At 48.2% G+C, this 22,543-nt stretch overlaps 7 protein-coding genes across 7 annotated transcripts; 5 read left to right on the plus strand and 2 right to left on the minus strand.

Annotated features, from left to right (window-relative positions):
• Positions 1–116: 116 nt before the first annotated feature.
• On the plus strand, positions 117–2,037 carry BU24DRAFT_475221 (cytochrome P450; the record flags this gene model as incomplete). Its single annotated transcript, XM_033532890.1, has 3 exons — positions 117–236; positions 293–1,391; positions 1,503–2,037. The coding sequence occupies 3 exons, from the start codon at positions 117–119 to the stop codon at positions 1,862–1,864; spliced, it is 1,581 nt and encodes a 526-aa protein (XP_033377041.1). The 3' UTR covers positions 1,865–2,037.
• A 948-nt stretch (positions 2,038–2,985) lies between these two features.
• BU24DRAFT_429272 (uncharacterized protein) lies at positions 2,986–4,470 on the plus strand. The gene is made up of 4 exons (XM_033529699.1): positions 2,986–3,173; positions 3,233–3,717; positions 3,776–3,864; positions 3,924–4,470. The coding sequence occupies exons 1-4, from the start codon at positions 2,997–2,999 to the stop codon at positions 4,334–4,336; spliced, it is 1,164 nt and encodes a 387-aa protein (XP_033377042.1). The 5' UTR covers positions 2,986–2,996; the 3' UTR covers positions 4,337–4,470.
• Positions 4,471–6,660: 2,190 nt separating this feature from the next.
• BU24DRAFT_96051 (ketoacyl-synt-domain-containing protein) lies at positions 6,661–14,517 on the minus strand. Its single transcript, XM_033534838.1, has 5 exons — positions 13,755–14,517; positions 7,814–13,706; positions 7,396–7,761; positions 7,255–7,337; positions 6,661–7,180 (listed from the first exon to the last, which is right to left on the minus strand). The coding sequence occupies exons 1-5, from the start codon at positions 14,361–14,363 to the stop codon at positions 6,719–6,721; spliced, it is 7,413 nt and encodes a 2,470-aa protein (XP_033377043.1). The 5' UTR covers positions 14,364–14,517; the 3' UTR covers positions 6,661–6,718.
• A 155-nt stretch (positions 14,518–14,672) lies between these two features.
• On the plus strand, positions 14,673–16,345 carry BU24DRAFT_402977 (benzoate 4-monooxygenase cytochrome P450; the record flags this gene model as incomplete). Its single annotated transcript, XM_033525551.1, has 3 exons — positions 14,673–15,881; positions 15,974–16,125; positions 16,177–16,345. 3 exons carry the CDS (start codon positions 14,673–14,675, stop codon positions 16,343–16,345), a joined length of 1,530 nt encoding a protein of 509 aa, XP_033377044.1.
• Positions 16,346–16,693: 348 nt separating this feature from the next.
• On the minus strand, positions 16,694–18,420 carry BU24DRAFT_360018 (FAD-binding domain-containing protein; the record flags this gene model as incomplete). The annotated part of the gene is made up of 5 exons (XM_033524077.1): positions 16,694–16,955; positions 17,011–17,411; positions 17,483–17,871; positions 17,922–18,138; positions 18,202–18,420. The coding sequence occupies 5 exons, from the start codon at positions 18,418–18,420 to the stop codon at positions 16,694–16,696; spliced, it is 1,488 nt and encodes a 495-aa protein (XP_033377045.1).
• A 170-nt stretch (positions 18,421–18,590) lies between these two features.
• Positions 18,591–20,052, plus strand: BU24DRAFT_96481 (amidohydrolase family protein). Its single transcript, XM_033534839.1, has 2 exons — positions 18,591–18,785; positions 18,839–20,052. The coding sequence occupies exons 1-2, from the start codon at positions 18,731–18,733 to the stop codon at positions 19,717–19,719; spliced, it is 936 nt and encodes a 311-aa protein (XP_033377046.1). The 5' UTR covers positions 18,591–18,730; the 3' UTR covers positions 19,720–20,052.
• On the plus strand, positions 19,843–21,407 carry BU24DRAFT_359872 (cytochrome P450; the record flags this gene model as incomplete). Its single annotated transcript, XM_033524071.1, has 2 exons — positions 19,843–21,000; positions 21,066–21,407. 2 exons carry the CDS (start codon positions 19,843–19,845, stop codon positions 21,405–21,407), a joined length of 1,500 nt encoding a protein of 499 aa, XP_033377047.1.
• Positions 21,408–22,543: the final 1,136 nt, after the last annotated feature.

The raw sequence follows: 22,543 nt of genomic DNA on the forward strand, positions 1-22,543 counted from the left end.
CAAGTAAGGTATTTCTACTGAGCCATTGTATTCCAGCTACTTTCACTCCAACCTTGCCCATTGAAACGTTCGTTCAATCTCTTCAACGCATATTACGCCAAATCTTGAGGGTGACTATGGTGCTGTCCAAGTTGTTCGTCACCGTTAGCACATCAATTGCCACCGTCCTGATCTATGTACTTATCGCCGGCTACCGTCAACGCTCTAGAATCTATCGTCTACAACAACAAGGCGTTGTAAGTTTGGTTCTGTCTTCTGAACTCTGTGGGCGTTGCTGATACTGACTCTTCAGGCCATAGCCGATGGATGGAGCTGGTGGTTTGGCCATCTTCTTGTCCTCAACAAGAAATTGAGAACGTTGCCGCATGACGCAAACATATTCATGGTGATGGACGATGTCATCAACAAACACGAAGATACAGGATATTTTGTCATGGACTACTGGCCTATGTTTCAGCCCGTCCTGCTGACCTTTAGCCCCGAGATTGCGACACAGGTGTCAAGCAGACGCGATTTTCCCAAGCCTGCTGATCAAGAAAATTCCTTCCGACCGATCATCGGGGGCCCAAGTCTTATCACCATGCACGAGACGCAATGGAAGTTCTGGAGATCGCTTTTCAACAATGGGTTCAGTGCATCGCACATGCTGAGTCTTGTTCCCAGTTTAGTCGATACCGTAGATATCTTCTGTGAGCAATTGTTTGCAAACGTAGATGGGGATATATTCTTCCTGGACGATATGGCCATGCAGCTAACTATGGATATCATTATAAAGACAACTCTCGATATTGACTTGGATAATCAGCGGGCTGAACATCAGCTCTCCCATGCGTTGAATACTATTCTGGACTGGCACTCGTTCTGGGACCCGCGGATTCTCCTCAATCCTCTAAGACTTCCGGTTCAGTGGTACTATGGTCGTTGTATGGATGGTTTCATAAAGGCGCAATTACAGAGACGGTTTGAAGAAATGAAATCGGAGCGCAGCGCTTCTACCTCCAGCCAGATCAAGAAGGCCAAATCTGTCATCGCACTCGCTCTCGAAGAACACATGTCTCTGAAGTATAAGGAGGGCAAACAGGCTTCCGATGATTTGAAACTTGATCCGCAGTTCGCAAATATCGCTGCAAATCAAATTCGAATGTTCTTATTCGCGGGAAATGATAGCACAGCTACGACTCTGGTGTATACCTACCACCTGCTTTCACAAAATCCGGTGGCTCTCGCTAAACTCAGAGAAGAGCACGCTTTAGTATTTCATTCATCCGAAGCCGGAGATCAGCTAAGAGAAGACCCATCCCTCATTAATCAATGTCCATACACTCTAGCTGTTATCAAAGAAGCCCTTCGTTTGTTCCCTGCTTCGTCAGCAATTCGAGATGGCATTGTGGGTGTATCACTCGTTGATAGCAAGGGAGATCAGGTGCCGACAGAAAATCTCAATGTGACGATCATGCATCGCTACATACACATACACCCCTAATTCTGGCCGCGTCCTCTAGAATTTGTCCCGGAACGCTGGCTTGTCGGACCTGGACATCCTTTGTACCCCAAATCACCATTGACTTCATACCGACCGTTTGAGCACGGAACTCGAAACTGTATTGCCCAGACGCTTGTGTATAACGAGTTACGTGTAGCACTCATCATGACTGCCCGGAAATTCGATATCAAGCCTGCTTATGAAGAGTGGGATTGCCGAGAAAAGAGCAGACAAGGAATTTTTGTAACCATGATGGAAACGTTGGGCTTGAAGGGGGAACAGTACAAGACTGTTCTAGGCGAGCGTGCTTATCAAACGAGCAGGTCGGGCGCACATCCTGCGGATAGGTATCCATGCCGTGTGAGTCTTGCGCAGGGCTAGTCTGTGGTGTTCATATACAAAGGTTCAACCAATATAGAAACTCGTCCGGTTTCACTCGTTTTCGTCGCTATCAATTTCAATTTCAACTTCCATTGAATGAAATCAGTGTACAACTGAAAAGTCGAACCCCTACAAAAAGAGGATGAGAAAGAGCTATGAACATATACTGTGCAACCTCTATTCATGCTTTTTATATACATTACCTGCTAATTCACAATTAGATGTTGATCATTGATACATCTTTGATGCAGGCTGGCTCTTGCTACAGATATTGGTTTGATGGAGATCACATCTTTGGACGTTATTGAAAGAATTGGAACTAATCAGGCTAGCTTTTTTTCCAGTCATGCCATTAAGAAATGGAGGGATGATGGTTGTTATGATTTATGCAAGAGCGAATCTCGCTGGTGTAATAGCTTTCCTAGAAGAGGCAAACACATGTGCTGCATGGTTATATTTCACGTCTTGGAAACCTCGCACAGATTTGAGTGTCACGACGCCAGTTATTATGCTTGATAATATATCTGAAATAAGCTACTTCAAAATGGCCATTCCAAACATTCGTGGGGGGTGCCGAGTAGTCTCGGACTTCAACATTGGTTTGCCATAGAAGGTAGCAATATTTAACTAAAGTAATTCCAATTTGCATCAACATCTCCGTAGACTAGAACCACATGATTCAACTTGAAGGAAGATTAAGAGACACATAGACGGGGATCAATATTCTTGATACATAATGGGAACCAGGTATGCATCACCTTATAAAACTATGTGAGGATTGAGCGACCTCAACATAGCTCTGACCTACCAAGGCTTTAATCACAGTTCACTCACGGGCTTGTGTAAGAGCAAGAGACGTAAGATTTTGCAGCCCCCAATGTGAATATTAGAAGATGCAAAGAACTGGGCAAACATACTCTGAGCCGTGATTCGAGGAGTCTTACAGGCCCTCGTCTAAGTGGATGACCATAAACCCGCCGGCTGCAGGTGGATTTCTAAATCCGCCGAATGGATTGCCACCATTACAGGGCAACATAGTATCATTGGTCTTCTTTTCGGCACATATTCTGGTTCTCTCCACTAAACTCAGCATTGCAAAAGAATCTCAACTTCTTGGTGAGCTACGGTAACAATGTCTACTCCACCATCCCATGAGCCAAATTATGACGATAGGGGACCGGGTCTCATCGTTATGGCGTCCATATCTATCGCTGTGTCCACGATCGCAGTAGTTGTTAGGCTTTGGTCTCAATTAGTGGTAACCAGACGCAGGCTTGGGTGGGACGATGTTGCTCTCCTATTCACACTTGTAAGGTTTTATCCGGAGAACTCAATATTGATCAACTTGCTAACACGTTCGGTATACAGTTGTTCTCACACCTTACTCTGGGGACGCTGATAGCCTGGGTGTACTATGGTTTCGGAAAGCACCAGTGGATGGTGCCTATACAAAACATGAAGTCGCTTCTTCTCTGTTTCCACCTCTATAAGACGTGGTACAACACGGTCATCTGGCTTATGAAGTTGAGCGCCTTAACACTCTACGCACGCCTATTCCGGGTCTCCAAAAGGATGCGACAAGTTCTATGGGGGTTCGGTGTTATTGTTACGCTATGGTGGGCAGCTATCGCAGTGACATCTTGGATGGAATGCCATCCGCGGATGAAAACGCTGGATCCCACGATCCCTGGGGAGTGTCCAGGACTAGGAATGCCGTATTACTATGCGCTCGCCATTATCAATCCAATCTTCGACTTCATAATTCTCCTCCTACCCGTACCGCTTATCTGGCAGCTTTATATGCCTACAGGTAAAAAGCTGCTCGTCGTGGCAGTGATGCTTTTTGGATATTCGTAAGGATTTGATTGAACATTCTTTTATATCTTGAATCACACTGATCGTATGCACTAGGTCGGCATTCTTGTCCTTGGGAAGATTTATCATCATCGTTCGCAGGCCAGAGTTGCTTGCAAGTTACAGTCCCACTGCCGATCCAACCTGTACGTTGCGACTCTCGCACATTCACTCTATTTTCCAATCTTCCTAACATTTAATTCAGGGGACAATGTACCATTGATATATGTTTCCTCCCTCGAGGCCCCCTTTGCCATTGTTGCTCTTTCCGGACCCCCAGTTAACCAGTTCCTGAAACGCGCAAAGCAATTTGGATGGCGGTCGCTGCTTTCTTCGCGAGAGTACCCGTCCCATCAGTATGCCTCTCATCGCGGAAACTTCGTTGGAGGAGGCAACAGCACCAAAGGGAGCAGAACGACCGCGCCTAAGAGCAATAATAATGAGTCTGAAGAGGATATCCTCGGTCCTGTAAGACCACAGTACGAAGAGCGCAACGAAACGTTGAACAACCATTCAAACGCGGTTGGTGGGAACAGCGCATACTTAGATTTGAACCATGTGCCTTTGGGAGCAATTCGTGTTGATAAGAACATTAGTATCGTCAACAATAACAGGTAACTCTAGCGTGCATTATCTTGTAGATTATTTCCCGCCTGTAATATTTTACCTCAAGCCTTCAAAGCTTGCTAGATCACATTTTGTATAAAAGAATGATTTAAATACCCTATGCGATTAATTATCCTACGCGGGATTATAGCATTAATCCCACTAATGATGTTTCTTTCAAAATAAGGTATCAAAGCAAATGTCTTCTACCAACCAGGTAATTCAGATATCGCGACAGCCCATAGCTATGTCGGCAAATAATAGGCTATAAAATCGTTCACATCGAAGAGTACTGCTGACGATCTTGTCACCTCGCATAATTTCAACACCACCTATTCCGAATGCTAAGACATGCCTTGCAGATTCGTGAACAGAGAGGTGCGTCGCGTTCATTGGATCTGCATGCAGGAGGCACGGGGCGAAGCGCTTAGGAGCCGTGCCCGTTGGTTGCCCTGCAGTCAATATCCAGAGGAGAGGAGAGGTCTGCAAATCACACGTTCGAAAGGTACGGAATTAAGAGTTCCGTACTTAGATAACAAATCTCACTCATGATGAGGTTCCAGAATGGGATTTCGCAAGGTTGTGGCTTACGGGAAGCAGTGGTATGCCTTGAATTAATTTGGCTTTTCTTGAATAGTGAAGAAATCGGTTCACAGTCATCTTACCTGTGATCCAACCATTACTAGTACTCTCCCTCTACCTGCCAAATGTGGAGAATGACTTCACCTAAGCCTGCATCACGCTTGCCGCAGAATCACATATCAATGAATACGCCCCGAGTCTTCGATCATTGGCCGTTAATTTCGGGTTACACGACAGCGGGCATTAGAATTTGACATTGCCCTACAGCCTTGGGGGGCGCAAATTCAGCTGGAACGGGAACGTAATCATATTGGTCTCCAAGTGAAGATAATGGAACGGTGTCCCCGCCCTACATTACGAATGCGCAGAAAGAAAAAATCAAAAATCAAAGGCTCATTATGAACACCAAGAGGGCGGCGTGCGATCGTTGCCATGGACAGAAAATGCGCTGCATTCGTGCGTCAACGTGCAACACTAAGTGTGAGAGATGTCGGGCAGCTGGGGCGGAGTGTGTGTACAGCCAGGCACGGAAGGCCGGTCGCCCTCGCTCACAATCGCACAGCATTCAACACCACGAGGCGCTCTGCAACAGTCGTCCTCCAATCTCAACACACCTCAATTCCCGCCACTCTGACGTAAATGAGAACGGCGACGATTCTGGCCCGAGTCTGGTCGCAAACGACGTCTGGGATCCTCTGCTAAGCTCTGGGGATACCGCTTTGTCCGAATTGAGCACCTGGATAGACGGCAGTGCATTCACACAAGATGCAGCACAGGCTGATTCACTCTCCCCTCTATGGGCGGAACGAAACCTTCGGGATGGGTTCCAGGGAAAGCACCTTGCGAATGTCGTGAGCCAACATCAACGTCAGTCCAATACGGTTCATGATGTAATGCAGCAACTGTCCGAATTGAGTGGCAGATTATTTTTTCAAGCAAACTCACGGTCACAGTCACATCCAGGATCCGGCAATCAGCAGCTACAGCATCTTGTTGCCAATACAATCGAAAGTTCAGTAGCCTTTGTAAACATCCTCAATGCCCTGCAAGAACGCTATCACGTCGTCTCATCACCGGTTGAGAATATTTTCCATGGCCCGACAACCAGCTACCCTACAAAAGGGCTCCAAGTCCAATCCACGCTTTCGGGTCTAGGTACTCCGGGTCTCAGCTTTCCCCATGAGTTCTCCTCCAGCTCTACGCCTTTGGCAGAATCGGTCCAAGGAAGCCCGGTAGTGTCAGACACAGCGACCACCTTGCAAATCCTCACGGCTTATATTCGCCTTACACAAGTACATTGCGTACTATACACACATATGCAGTGCCTACTGCTCGAATCTACCTCCGATACATCTATGGGTGAAGATGCCCGCCCCATAGTACCGCCTTTTCCCAAGCTTTCCATTGGCGGCATCTCCCTTAAAGCATATACGCGCTTCCAGCTCAAATTTCTTTTGCAAATTTGTGTACACCATCTGGGCGAAATTGAAGCTCTCCTTGGTCTTCCGGCACCCTTCCGTGTAGGAGAGTGTGAAGGTAGCGACTCCATTGCTGGCGGGATGCTAGGAGCCAGTGGAACAGGAAGTACAGCTGTATTAGTGCGAACTGTGATGATGGAGGTAGAAGAAACAGTAAATGGGATTCGAGATATTCTCTCCGACTTGCGTGAGCAACTTAGAGGTAGCATTTCAGTGTAAATCATATAATGAGCATATGTCCCAATCGAAGATACCCCATATCAGACGTAACTTATCGATGAATCCGGCCGAAATATGGAAGAAGGAAACATATTATTCACGATAGGATGTCGGCTTATTGTTGTGATGCAGCATTTTGTACAACTTCAAAGAGGAACTGATACCCAGGTGCGACCTGCTCCTCCCACTCTTTCATGCCCGGTACCAGCTCCAAGTCGTGGACATGCGAGGTATTGAGCTCTAAGAAACCATGACGGATCTTAGATTTCCGGAGTGCAGCTACAAAGCGCTCAGCACCAACAAACGGCGCGATTTCATCTTTCTTCCCGTGGATCATGAAGGTCGGTATGTCATAGTGGCCTTTTTGAAGTCGCGCGAGTGGGCTGATGTCTGCTATTCGCTCGGCCGCCGGTGTTTCAAGACATCCGTCATCAGAATTATTGCTCAAGCCATTCAGGAGCAGAGGCAGACCAATTCCATCAGAAAAGACGGAGAGCAACAATTCAGAGCGTAGGTCGCCCGAGCGAAGCCATCCCAGGTTATTTTCGCCTCCGGAAGACGTCTCATATTTTGTGAGCTATAGACAGAAGTTAGTGATCCGGGGTTGCAAGATCTCATTGAACAGAGGAAGAACGACTGGATACAGCGTACTGGAGCTTTTGGTAGGGTTTTAAGAATACTTGAGATGCTCAACTGCGGCCTAGGAAGTGCTGGCCGACGGTGATTGTCTAAAGCTGAAACGAAGATTAGCTCATGTCACACGGAAATACAATGTAGGTTGATAGAACATACCATTGAATTCAAAATCAACGGGTGTGTAAAAGCAAAGTATAGCCGTGGGGGACGGCAGGCAAGCTTCTCGAGTCGTCCACCCAAGAGACATTGCTAAATGGCCTCCCGTTGACCAACCGATGACCACAACACGATCACTGTCAACCATGATACCGCGTTTCAAAAGTAGAAGGGGAAGTTCGCTACGGGCCCACCAGTATCCGTCCCGCACATCTGCAAACGGGCCCTCTACAAGGTTGACCTCTGGACAAAGACGATAGTCTATGCTGACGGGAAGGAAACCGTTGGCGAGCAGATATCTGGTCTGCGCTGGGCGTATAGCCTTCCGAGATAATGCCATGTGGCCGCCTCCGTGAATCATGAGAGCTAACAAAATAGTAAGTATTGTAACGTAACTGTATGGTGGGAGGTAATCTACCAATAGGCATCGATGAAGATGTAAAAGCACCAGGAAGGTAGACGTCAGCTTCAATTTGAATGCCACTTACATCTTTGTAAATCATGGTCTCCAGTTCAAATGTCTCCATCTTGCCCGAGACAACATCTGAAGGAGGAGTTGCCATTGTTTGGCTAGGCCAGTGTCTTTTACACCCAACAAGCAGCTGCTGTGTATTTGTCTCTAGAGTGGAGCCCTGAGAGAAACCTAGAGATAAGAAGCCAGCGTTTTTGAATGCAGCCATCCATACGGCTGTGGATTGAAGTGGGTGCTCGCTCCCTCTCCCCGCAAGCCACCAACCTTCCAAAACTCCAAAACACATGTCGAACCAATCAATGCTTTTTGTGACCTCAGAAAGAATGACGATTCCATCATCGGTAAGTGTATCCCATATGCGACGACATGAACGTTCTCTATCTGACGTCGCGTGAACACAGTTTGTGCTTATAACAATATCGAAGGCGTGTTTGAATTCATCTTTGACATGATTCTCCAGATCCAGCACAGCAAACCTCATCCACGGGTACCTAGAAAATTTCGACTTGGCCTTTGAAACTAGCCTGGGAGATATGTCCGTGAACGTATATTCGCATGTTATGTCAAGCTTGCCCAGAGCTTCTGCCAGTTTGATGGTGGTCCCGCCAGTACCCGCCCCGATCTCAAGAATGCGAATGGTAGTGTCGCCCCTTTGCAATGGTCCGAGAAAATTCATCAAATAAGTTACTAAATGTTGGGTCATTGTTGACAGCATCGGAGAGAAACTATAGTATTCCTCCATTATCGTAGATGATTCGGCATTTCCAAACAGGAGAGCGATTGGGTCCTCTTCGCCCTTCAGGCACTCTGCGAGGCGTTCACCTACGAGCCTTATCAGTTTCGCTTCAGGAAGGTATCGCGGAAATTTTTGGACAAAATCGTCATAAACGCTAGAGGAACTGAGTACGGAGCGGTTAGGCATTTCTTGACTACAGAGAATCACGGTATTTCGTTTCTCCACATAATGGTGTTTCTCGAGGATCCACCAAATTCTCGACATTAGCTTTTCGTGCCTTGGCAAGTATTTGACTGCAGGAACTGGGTTCTGGGGAGTGATTGAGAGTAGATCCAGATTGAGCTTCCGGAAGGCTTCCAAGAGGTACGCAATCAACAAATCGTTCTGTAATGGAGCGACAACATTCCAGTATCCCGCAAAACCCTGATCAATACTCGCGTCTTCTATGTAATGATTAGAATCATCAAGTGCGTTCAGCGGATTTCCTAGAATCTCAAGCGGTTGAACAATGCGAAGGGATGGTGATGGGAATAAGACAGCAGACTTTGTGGGAGATGCTGTAAAACTCTCCTCTCTGATTTGGGTTACCGGCAGTTTCGCCCTCCCGCCTATTTCCAGCCCAAAACGTGTATACAGCGTACGTAAACTGATATGACCAAGTGATTGGGAATCTACCGTGACCTTGAACATTGTTGATAGTTCCGTGGCAAACTCGATAGATGACAGCGAGTCGAACCCCAAGTCCATTAGTAGGGAGTCTTCAGAGATATCAGTGCTTTCGAGACCAGTGTAGGTTGAGATGAGTGCCTGTACGGCATCCTTTTGACTCTTGGACGAAGGATACATTTCGTCATCTGACGGAACTGAAGCGCAAAAGTGCGATTCAGTGGGTGTTCGAAATGTCGCCTCATCCGTGAAATCGGACTCTGTCGAAGCAACAGGATGTAGCCTCTGAGTTGTTGAAATGCTTGGGTTCGCAGAGGCCAGTGACTTCTGAAGCTTCGAGATTGCGACCTTGTGAAACCGCACACCGCTGAATATCGCCAGGACCTCGCCACGCTGAGAACAAACAAAGACGTCACCGGTTGCCTGCTTGCTGTCTACCAGAGAGAAGTTCACAAAAACTTGCAAATCAGAATTTGGCCCTGGTGAGCAAGCGGAAGATAGAACTGTCCGGTCGAGTCCTACGGCAACCATGGCTTCCGCTCTGGAGACTGTGTCGCTGCTGTTCAATAGCAGACCGGCTACTGAAATGAAAGTATCTAATGTCACAGCATCGCATCGGTGCCATGCCGTACTGTCTTTGCTATCAGGATGATCTTTATAGTGTTTGACAATGGCTAAAGCCTCTGTCTTGTCAAGTACGATCGATAAGATGCCCTGTAGAGAAGGGTCGTAGGTCACGACGTGCGAGAATAGATCATACGCGCGTTTTGACATGAGCCTCTCGGTGTTATTCTTTGAGAGCAGTGTTTGTATTGAGTTTGCCACCAGGCGGCCAAACATCGAGACTTCTGCACGAAGGGTCAAGGCCAACCTGCCGGTGCAATGTACCCGTGGGTGCATACTTGACCCAGAGACTGTCGACTGCACCGTAAAGTTCCACGCCTGCTCGGAATGCAACTCCAAATTAAGAATAACCTCGCGCGTGCTATCAAGTCCTAGCGGTGCGCTGAAGTCAAGATTCTCGAAATTCAGGCAATGAGACTCGATATCTTGTCCGCGAAGAATCTGGAGGGCCATCGTTGCACATTCCATATACAACGATGCTGGACAAAGTGGCTGACCTAGAACGGCATGTCCTTGGACAATTCGCTGGTATCGAAGAGACTGTGTGTTGATGTAAAAAACGGATGTAGTGCCCGAGGAGCCGGGGGATTCCTTCGTAAAAACGAGGTCCTTTGGTGGTACGGCATTTTCAACTGACTGGAGTGGCAGTTGTTTGCGTGCTTCCGTGGTACGATCAATGTTGTCCACCCAGTACGATTGCCTCTCAAATTGGTATGGCGGGAGCCATACAGGTCTGAACACCTGAGACGAAGGCCCGAAAAAGGTACTATATGAAACGGACAGGCCATGTCTCCAAAGCTTGGAAATTATTGTACTAATTGACTGGCCCATAGATTCGCCAATTTTAATCCTAACTGATTGGAATAAATGCGCATCTGGATTCGCGACAGCTCGTTTTGTCATCGCAACAATTGGTGTGTTAACTCCAGCTTCCAGCCAAACTGATGGACCCAAACGCCTCTCGACCCTTCGCACTGCGTCAAAGAAGTATACTGGTTCTCTAGCGTGCTTAGGAGCGGACCAATCTGATATTGAATCTAGGTGCTCGTGCGTGCAAAACTCGACAGGGACAATGGGTTCATTCCATGCAAGTGATTCAGCCCTTGATTGCAGCCAAGGAAGGATTGGCTCGGTCAATGATGAGTGAAAAGCGTGTGTAGTAGACAATTGCTGTGAAATTATTCCGCTTGCGCCTGAACCGGCAGCTAAGAAGTCCGCCGTTGCTTGCACCAACGACGATGATCCCGCGACGACAGTTGAACTGGGACCATTGTAGCATGCAATATCAAGCTTGGATCGATCGGAATGGCCCAAGGTAGCTGGCGGTAACGTTGCTTGTGCCTCAGTCGCTGAGACATTAAGGACAAGCATGCTACCACAATCTGTTCCCCACCGGGTCGAAATGAGATGTGCCCGATATGCGACCAGATTCAGAGCATCTTTCAGAGACAGTGCCCCAGACACAGCAAGTGCAATAAGCTCGCCCAGACTATGTCCAATGATCGCGGCAGGTTTGATACCAGCATTGATCCACAGGGAGGCCCATGCATATTCCATGGCGAAGATGCTGCATTGCAAGCAAACAACATCAGCGATGGGTTCGGTTTGAATAATGGCTTGCTGAATGGAGGGATATCCAAGGGAAAGGAGAATTGAATCGCAGTTATCAATGTATCCTTTCAATGCAGGATAGGTTTTGTAACATGTGGGATCCAGTGCGACCTTGTTGTCATATTGTCCGCTAAGTAACAGAACAACTGGCGTGGGCCTATCTGGGTATTGGAATGGAGAAGGCTGAACGGATTCCAAGCTACGAATCAAAGATCCTACATCAGTCGCAGTTGTACTGATGCAATATCTGTGTTTTTTCCGCCGCTCATTCAATGTGAAAGCGACATCAGCAATGCTTAACTTAGAAACATTCCTTTCAAGGTATGACACTAAAGCTTGGATATTAGCTACTAGACCGTTATCTGAAGCGCTGCTGAGAAGGACAGGATGTGGGAGCGGCGGTGGCCTCGTTTTAATTGTTGTAGGCATCTCATGGCAAAGTAGTGCGCAGTTGGACCCTGCAGCCCCGTAACTATTCACACAAGCGGCGCGCAATGGTACGTTCCATGGCAATAGCTCTTCGCTGATTCGAATTCCGTCGAGATCAAGAGGCGGGATCTTCCGGTTCAGCAGTTTATGGTTTGCTTGAGGAGGAATTTTGCCATGTTTTATCATGGCTAGGACTTTCAGTAAACCCGCAACACCCGCACCGCTTTCACAGTGGCCAATGTTTCCCTTGATAGAGCCCACAGTGATTGGTACTGTCCGGGATGAACTCCCAAAAATGGAACGAATGCTATCCATCTCGATCGGGTCGCCAGCTTGGGTGCCCGTTCCATGTGCCTCTACAAAGGTGACGTTGGAGGGTTGGAAATCTGCTTTCTGGAGAACATTTCGAAAGAGGGCCTGCAGGGAATCTGAGGAAGGGATTGTTAGAGACGATGAAAGCCCGCCTTGATTTGTGGCAATCCCCGAGATGACGCCCAAGATTTGATCGCCGTCCTCCAGTGCTCGAGTAAGCCTCTTTAGGACTACTAATCCTGCGCCGTCTGAACGACAGTATCCATCCGCGGAGTCGTCAAACGGCTTACATTGTCCAGTGGGACTAAGAAATCCTGCTTTTCCTAAATCCAAAAAGTTGTTAACACCTGTGATGATGTTCACTCCACCAGCAAGTGCCATATCGCATTCTCCTGACAAGATAGAATTGCAAGCGCGACTTATTGCCACCAATGAAGACGAACATGCAGTATCAATAACCTCTGAAGGTGCAGTCCAGCCATACTGGTGGCTCAACCTTCCACATAAGAATGCGCGAAGGGTTCCGGTAGAGGTATACGCCGAGGGTGCATGGGCGTTCGTGTTGTCAAGATATTCTATCATGTTTGCCCCAATGAAACAGCCAACTAGGTCACCCCTCTCTCGAACGTGGGAAACCAGATATCCGCTTGAGTCAAGTGCTTCATAAGATAGCTCTAAAAGAATCCGCTGTTGGGGGTCCAAGTTTGCCGCTTCTCTGGCGTTCATGCCGAAGAATGACCTGTCGAAGCCTTTCACGTCATCAAGAAAATTCCCGAATATCTTTTGTGCCTCGTTCCCACTTTGGACTGCGCGGGAGCTTGATTGGATGTCGAATCTGTCTGTGGGAACTCCTTTGTGGCAGTCTTTGCCGCTTGATATCACGTCCCACAACTCCTCGAGATTAGTAGCACCTGGTAGGCGGCAAGACGCTCCGACAATTGCTATAGCACCTTCATGAACTGTTGGAGTTGCAGTTACCTTTGGGTCGTAGAAATATGGGGGCAGTATTTTGGACACCTCTAATCGTTGCTTGTTGAATGGTGCCAGAGGAACGCAGTCATTGAGGCCAAAGGTTACAACAGAGTGAGCTCGCCGTCCTGAAGCTTTCATGTCTTCGGCACAGAGGGTTAAAACTTGGTACCATTCGCACCTTGATGCAATAATCATCACGATCAGGTCCTCAATGACAGACCCGATTTCGAGTTTTTTCGCACTCCGATTGGACCTGATCGATACTCGTAGCTCACTTTGTTTAGGTAATTGAAGGGATGGTGTCTGCCTCCAAAGTTGTAAGAAACCAGCTGCAAGAGGGACATTGTCCGGGCAATGTGCTTTGCCTGTGACCTCCATTTGCTGGACTGGTAATCCCAAGCCGTGTGCGTAGTCGAACAACTGGGCCAATATTGTAGCATTGCCGGCAATGCTAATGGATCTAGGCTCCGTTACTGCTGAGACATATGTCTATGAAAGGTGAGCGTCAAATACATCCAAAGAGCCTGGAAAACTTACGCCTGGGAAACGAGCAACGAGTTCATCTCCTTGACCCTCATATTTCAGTCGACACGCAATGACAGTCGATGCTCCTGTACTCGGATAGTCGGCTGCTTCTATGCAGGCTCCAATGCCTACCAACAGCCGAAGGAAGACAGCAGCATTCTGAATAACTTCCGCCTCGTCCTTGGCACAAGCAATCGACAAGGCCGCAGCAGCGCCACCACAGTAACCCTGAATACCGCCAACATGCTGAACCTGCTCAACAAATCCAGAGTGTGAGAGGGAATGGATCTCGAGATATCGCAGATATTGTCCCAATTGGAGGATGAGGAGCAATGGAAGAGCTATGATCCCGCTCCTGGCTTGTGAAATTGGGGCAGAAGAGCCGCCGGCGGCCCAATCCATAAGCGTACGCACCTCGCTCGAGCCTTTGGGGAGACTGCGGATGTCGTCCCTTGCGCTGCAAAACATCTGGAATGCCTCATCCAATCGCGCAACATGTTGGAGAAGGCATTCTCCGTGCGGGTTTCGTTGAAGGAAAGACTGTAGCCCTACGAGGCACAGTTCCGGAGGAGCCCTGCCTTGAGGGCAGAAGAAAGCTGCCGAAATGGTTTGAACGACCATACCTGTAGCACCTTTTCCATCTCCTCTGCCAGTCACAAAACTCAGGTTTTTCAATGGCGCTTTTAGTTCTGCTGTGTCCCATCATATAATTTCAAAGCCACACCCGGTTATTTCCTATGCTAGCTTACCCGGTCACTGTCATCCTCGATGCCTTGGTACCGGTACCGGGGGATTTTGACGTTTCCCATGCATGGTTGATGGATTGGGTTACAAATGCGCCGGGGAATGGGTGGACGGAGAGGTAAATAACATGTGCACGCAATGGACGGACGACCATATTTGTGATGGTTGATTAGGTGAGTAAGAATCATGGAGACCAAGAGCGTGTACTTTCACGCCCTCTGGGGTGCGCGTCCAACTCATGATCTGGCTTTTGCCTTTTGTCTTCTCGCAGTATTCGCAGTTGGTGTAGTTGTTTTGGTTGCTCTCCGGCGGGTTTGGTTCCACCCCCTCGGCGTTTTCCCCGGTCCGAACGTGTGGGCGGCTTCACGACTGCCGTGGGTGCGCCACATGGTGAAAGGAGACCTATGGCGCATCCTCCATCAACATCATATCCGATTTGGTTCCATCGTACGTATCGCTCCAAACGAACTCAGCATCTTGTCTCCCTCCGCCTGGCACGATATCTATGTCTCTCGTCCTTTGCTCCTCAAAGAGCCCTTCGGCCAGACGCCACCTCTCAACGGGGCGCACTCGCTTTTTACTGCAGAAGGCCATGAACATCGTCGCATCCGTGGGACTCTCGCACACGCCTTTTCCGATAAAGCTCTCCGGGATCAAGCGTCCTTGATCGAGCATCATGCAAATCAATTAGTATCAAGACTGCGCAGAGAGCTCAAGAAGTCGTCTTCGCACGTGCTTGACATCTCCAAACTTTATGGCTATGCCACATTCGACATCGTGACCGACTTCAGTTATGGGGAATCGGCAGAGGGCCTGGTCGGCGACAATGAGCACAACAATATCGCCCGCTTCTTCCTTCATGCCCAGTACAGCACCGTTCGCAACTGTCTTCGCTGGTATTCGCCGCTGGATAAGCTATTGGACGTTTTCTTCCTCCGGGTGTCGCGAAGCACCCGTGAGCAGAATTGGGCTCTTGCGTTAGCCAAAGTTAATCGTCGCCTGGCAAAAGGCGATATGACTGGTATTCGTTCCGATCTCATGACCCCGATCGTAGGGCGTATTTCCGAAGAGGGTGGAAAGGGAATCACCAAGGCAGAACTTCTTTCCAGTGCATTGGGTATCGTAATCGCCGGTTGCCAGCTTACCACCGTCGCGCTTACAAGCTGTACTTTCTTCTTACTGCAAAATCCGCGGGCTCTGGAGAGGCTCCTCCAAGAGATTCGTACTACTTTTACAGCAGAGGAAGACATAACTATACCGTCGACCCAACACTTGTCTTATCTGGATGCCGTACTGAATGAAACCATCCGGATCCATCACCCATCGCCGATCAGCTTACCAAGGATGGTGCCACCAGAAGGGCGAGTAATCGATAGTACCTTCATTCCCGGCAATGTAAGTTTCGATGCCGTTACCTGCGCCCCATAACACAGTGTTACTAAACGCCGGTGCAGACAATCATCAGTATCAACCTTCAAAATATCCAGAATAGCCCTGAGTTCTGGGTCGAGCCCCATAACTTCCATCCAGAGCGGTTCCTATCCTCAACGAATGCGCACTATGAGGCCCGATTCGAGAACGATGTAAAGGCAGCATTTATGCCTTTTTCTACTGGACCACGGAACTGCATCGGTGCTAAGTATGTGCTCGGTCTTTGGGGCATCTTTTCTTTATACTGATTAGATCTTAGGTTGTCTATGGCCATAATTAAAGTGACCCTGGCAAAGGTTTTATGGAACTTCGACCTGTCTATGGCTGAGCCTGATGTTGCGAATTGGCAGAATCAGAGGGTTTGTATCGTTTTTGAGCCGAAACCACTGCGAGTTGAAGTGATGGATCGCTCTAGTAGCAAAGCATGATCATTGCGGTGGGATTTGAGTTCATGACCGGGTTTTCTTTGGTTTGCCTGTCTTGTTGATGTCATTCTACGAAGACGAACACCTAACATTTAGCTCGTATCAAGTCTTCCATTATTTGTTTACAAAAAAGAAAAACGCTCGCTTTCTTGATGCGCAGATATGTACATGAAAATGGAGTGCAAAATTCAATGAGGAATTATCGGGATTTAGTTCTAATAATTTACGGTTAGAAGGTCGAGAATTATGTTGTGCCTGTTCACTACTGCGTGACTAGTACCTATGAAACACCACTCTGTCTGTCATTATAGCATTGAAAACGAGCAAATATTCTATTCTGATACTTCCATATTAATCCTCTTGCTTCCCTCCTCCGATTGGATTGTAAAATGAAAACAGGCCTTTCGGATCGTATCTAGCCTTCAACGCTTGCAATCTTGGAAGATTCTCCGTACCATACCATGCCTCAGCTCCCTCATCACCACGAGCGAAATTCGAATACAGCTCTAGATGATTTTGACCGCTTAACTCGAGTAGCTGTGCCCTGATTTCATTTCCAAAAGCGTCGAGTGCGTCCACGGACGAGGGATCGAAGCTGAGGCCATCGATTTGGCTACATTGCGTCAATAAACAATCCATCTGTAGCGTAGAGGTAGAGAATAACTTACACGAAGACCGTGGGTTCGCGATAAGGGAATGAGGAACCCACTCTCCCCTTCGCTGTCATATTCGCGTCACTATTCGCGCGGAAGCCCTGACTCGCATACTGGGTGAATGTAAACAGAGTGCCCTGTACTGCCGGTGTCGTCGAAGTGACATTGTACACGTGTTTTGTAAGCTCTGATAATGCTTCGACATTGATATCATAAAGATTGATGGCGTGTGGCACATAGGTGTAGCTGCTGGCACAAGTCATCTTTGTAATTCCGTAGACGGCAGTGTCTGGTGCGTCTTTCCAAGGAATGTACGATATCGCTACATTGGTGGGTTCGAGCTTTAGAAGAGGCTCGAGCAATGCTTTTCCGTCTTCCAATGGTCCGGCATAGATGGCATTGACAATTATCGCAATCTGGTCAAAGAATCAGCAACTTGTTTACGGTTCTCAAGTCCACAGTACTAAGAAAAGATCAGGAGCATTACATCGCTTTTTTCCGGATCATACCGCATAGCAAACACTAAGCTCAACTCTGGTGGTTGCGTCCCTAGCATTGTCTTGGAAAACTCCCAGATCGAAGCATTTTGGGCACCTGTGAAGGTCATATCGGCATTCATAACCATACCTCCATTGGGTTGGTCGTGGACGCGATACGTGAAGGAGGTGACGCTGCCGAAGTTGAATCCTGCGCCTTTGATACCCCAAAAGAGGTCTTGATTCTCCGTATCAGATGCAGTAAGCAGTTCCCCAGTGCCAGTGACAATGTCGACAGAGTGAAGCGAGTCGGAAATGGCACCATAGAGTCCAGAATAGAATCCAATGCCACCACCAAGAGTTGCGCCGCCAATTCCAACACAGGAACACGCGCCAATGGCTAGAAATATTAGACATATCCGATAGAATAGTAGTGACAAATCAGCATACTTGTAGATTTGCCCTTGGCATGAGCGGCAGCCGCCACGTCTCTGAAGCGAAGAGATCCGCCTGCTGTCATGAGGTTCTTATCTGCATCGACGAAAACAGTATTGAAGTTGCCCATATCCAATTGGATACCATCTTTAATCGCCCCAAGGGTGCCAGAATATCCATGACCGCCGCCTGTGGTTAAAAATGGTATATTCTTTTGTGATGCGTACTCGATCTACAAATCAAACAGATTAGCTTGCATTCCTCTATCACGAAGAGAATTTAATTCTAGACTGACCACTTTCTGCACATCGCCGCGCAAGGCAGGCTTAACAGCAACTATGTACGTCGGGGCACTCCACAAATCCCATCGCGGAGTGGTAGCATTAACTGAAGCTGGATCCGAGGTGAGATAGACTGAAGAACCGGACGACAAACAATTGCGAAAATAGTCAGCAATCTCGTTGGCCGATGTCATGGCTGATACAACGTTGACCAAGAAGAGCAGCCATGGCATCCACGCGAGACGAATTATAAGGGAAATCATTTGTCCAGTTTTATGCCCTAGACCGGCGGTTGCAAAGTGGAATCCACCGGTGACACAGCAGCCTTTTTAATTCCTGGCATAAGTCCTTCAAACGGAATCCGGCCGATTTCTGATTGGGCGGCTTCCATTTCGCATGGCATTATTGTGGCGTAATGCTGGAAGACAAGGATAGTTCATCGCAGAGAGCTACGAGCATGATCTTACATGTCTTTTCGATTACATTTGGCTGTTATAATTCATGCATTCCCCGCAGTATTGGTGGTGGCCATGATTAGCAAAGATGGCGCCGAGAATCGATGTCCACCATCATATTCTGCCACCACAAATTACACAGCGTAGGTGGAGAATTCACAGTCTCGAGGGAACAGATAACTAAAGGGACCGACAGTGCTTCAAGGCAATCCTGCGATTCCAAAGGGATTGAAGCTGCCCCAATGGACTGCCGAGATGAGCGCTTTGTTCATGGAGCAAAACCACATTGACGCCGCCATTTTTTCTCTTCCTGTTCCTTTGTCCGTTCTGGGCAAAGAAGGCGTAGAAGCTGCAGCATTGTGTCGAGAGGTCAATGGATACATGGCGGATCTGCGGGTGAGGGACGAGAAGCGGTTCGGATACTTCGCCGCACTTCCCTCGCTTGAGGATGTCAACGCCTGCATCCACGAGATTCGGATTGCCCTGGATGAGAAAGGGGCGGACGGCGTCACCTTGTTCACAAGCTACAGGGACAAGTACCTTGGGCACCCAGATTTCGCTCCGGTGTGGGAGGAATTGCACGCGCGTGCAGCTGTTGTCTTCATACATCCCACCATGGAGGGTGCCGAGAAAGCAGTGACGGAGCCACGGTTGTTGCCTCGACCGCTGGTGGATTGGACGCATGAGACGACGAGAACGGCAGTTCATCTCGTCACTACAGGCACCTTGAACAAGTATGACGCTTGCAAGGTTATACTCTCGCATGCAGGTGGCACGTTGCCCTTTATCGCCGGCCGGGTTGCTGACCTAGCTGGGGAGATGGCGCTCATGGAGGGGCAGGGCGACTTTGTAGAGACGGCGAGATCCTTCTACATGGACCTTGCCTTGGCCGGGTATGAGGCCCAGTTGAAGCTGACGCTGGATTTTGCGGCGCCCGGTCATATCCTGTATGGCAGTGATTTTCCTTTCGCCGGTCATGGTGTGGTTGCACGCCGGCAGAAAGCTCTCATAGACCTTATGGCCGGCGACGAGGTTGTTCGAGGGGCCAAGGTTTTGTTTCCCCGGTTCTTCAGCTGAATATCAAGAATAGAGTTCAATTTATCATTATTGCGGCCGTTATATTCGAGTGCATCTTCACCTACTTTTGTCGTTATGTATCGATTATTGGCGTAACTCGGTATGACGGTTTTGGTTGACCAAATGGCTTTGATCACATTAACCTACGCATTTGTTGGCATTGCCAGCGCTGCCTGCTTGTATATGACCCTGCGCGCCATCTATCGCCTCACCCTGCATCCTCTCGTGTCCTTTCCCGGGCCCAGACTGCGTGCCGTCTCCCATCTTCCACATGCTTTTTCGGGCTGGCGCGGCCGTCAGCCCTATGACGTTCGCGACCTCCACAGAGATTATGGCCCAGTAGTTCGCATCGCGCCCGACCTCCTCTCTTTCACCTCCCCAAGCGCCTGGCAAGACATTTACGGCCATCAGGCGGCCAAGAATCTCGTCAAATATGGTTATTTTCGCGTTCGGGAAGATGCGCAGCCTATGCTCACCAGCTTTGGTGCAGACCACGTACGGCAGCGCACAGCGTTCTCCCATGGCTTTTCCGATCGAGCCATCAGCGAGCAGGAGCCGGCTCTCGCGCAGCACATCGAACAGTTTCTCGCACAGCTACGCAAGTCTTCCAGAGATCGCACCATCGTGGACGTTGGTACCATGCTGCGATTCTTGTCCTTCGACATTGTTGGCAAGTACGCATTGAGCACTGACTTTGGCTGTCTAGAAAACAATGCCTATCATCCGTGGGTGGCCTTGCTCTTGCTGTGGTTCCGCACAGTCACATACGTACAGAATGCCCTTGCAATGGGGATACTAGCACCATTTCTTATGCTTTTTGTGCCACGGCGTATGCTAAACAGCGTCAAGGACCATCTCCGTATGAGTGCAGAAAAGGTCCAACAACGGCTCGCAGTTGGCGATGACCCCAACATCCGCGATCTATGGACCTACATTCTCCAGAACAAGGGCGAAAAGGGATTGACAACAGGAGAAATGGAGGTCAATGCTGCAGTTTTGCTCGTGGCAGGTACCGATCCCATTGCTGATGCAATCGCCGGTACCTTATACTTTCTTGCGATAAATCCTGCCGCGAAGAAGAAGCTATACGATGAAATAGACGGCGTCATCACCTCGCAAGAGAACCAGATCGTAACCATGGCCTCGACAAAAAGGATGCCATACATACATGCTTGTCTCAACGAGGGGATGCGGCTCTATCCTCCAATCCCAGGAGGCATGAGACGCCAGGTTGCGGCTGGAAAGACATCAACTGTAGCGGGATATTCACTTCCAGAAAAGGTTTGTTAGACATTATCATGATCTCAACGTTTGCGAGTGTAGCTGGTACTTACACGAGACAACAGACGGTGGTCAGCGTCTGGCAACTCCCGACATTCACTCTTCCCCACCACTTTTCGTCCCACGACCAGTTCATCCCTGAGCGTTGGCTCCCCGCTAATCATCCCGACCGCCCTGCATACACGCTCCATGATCGTCAAGAGGCTTTTCAGCCTTTCAGCGTGGGTCCGAAAAACTGTCTTGGAAAGGGCCTCTCGTATGCCGAGATGAAGCTGATCCTTGCCCAATTTCTGTGGCACTTTGAGTTTGAACTAGCAGACAATGCTTTCGATATCGAAAAACAGAAGAGTTACGTTTTTCGGGACCGGCCACCATTGAGAGTAAAGTTAGTAGAGAGGTTCCTGTGATTGTACTATTTTTTCTAGGCTTTGATGCTAGAGAGAAACCGAACGTCGGCATGCGCGAGGAGAAAGGCACACATGAAAGATCACACGTCGAGAAAAAAGTAGATACATATGAATACCAGAGTTACACCATTTGTGTTTGTTTATCGCTGAGCTCCTGCGCAAGCTGATAAGTGGGCAAACGCATAGTTTATTTTCCCCAATCTCATATCTAAGCCTTCAAGAATTGCCTGCAACGTCAGTCCCACTGTCAAGGAGATTTGAACGCGAAAAATTATGAGGGGAAGAGTCTTTTCTGCGAAAATATCAAAGGTCAATCCGACGGTACTGTTTGAGGCCTTTGATAACATAGATATTAGTCGCTTATTTGAAACTCGGATTTCTCTACGAACCAAAAGTATAACGAGGTAGATCCTTTCCAGGTATTGTTGTTTTCCCCAGCTTTGAATAATGAATTAGCTTGCTGTAGGCTCTGCCAATTTCGTACTTACGGGTCCTGTGACAAGAGATGATTAACATCAACTCTCGCAAAAGTTAGAGACATTTGATGCAGGGTTGAACTCTGTGGAATCTGGGAATGAAGCAAAGGCAGTAAAGGTGTTAGGACTATAAAACAGGAGTGATGGGGTCAGGCATACCAACGAAGTGTGTACTGGATATAATCAAATCAATTTTCCGACATTGCTTCCAAAAGATTGCGAAACTCATCGGCTTTACTTGTTCTCATTGATTCATGGCTGAACGCTCCGGTTGTTCAAGGCGTGAACGATTTGGATCGGATGTTACAGGCTTGTTTTTTATCTACTTGGAGTTAATTGCAATTATTATATCGCTGAAGTAGGCGAACGCAGGGCCACGAGGGATTCTTCTATCCCGGGGCTATTAATCAGCTTTAATCAATGATAAACATCAGACGCAGCGATAAAACAGCTTGGTCCTGGTACTTAGTACTAACTACTGTATACCTACCAAGGTAGGTCTAGCACCGAGTTTGGATCCCGAGTATGTGTCGCCTCATACATTGACGTTCGTTCTAGACTGTAACCAAACTTTCTAGCTGCACTCTCTTACAGTTGAAGAGGGGAACATATATTATAAGTTGTGTATTCTTCTAAGCTGTAAATTTGTTTTCTCGGCGA

This window comes from Aaosphaeria arxii (assembly GCF_010015735.1).
Source record: "Aaosphaeria arxii CBS 175.79 unplaced genomic scaffold BU24scaffold_17, whole genome shotgun sequence".
NCBI lineage: Eukaryota > Fungi > Ascomycota > Dothideomycetes > Pleosporales > Aaosphaeria > Aaosphaeria arxii.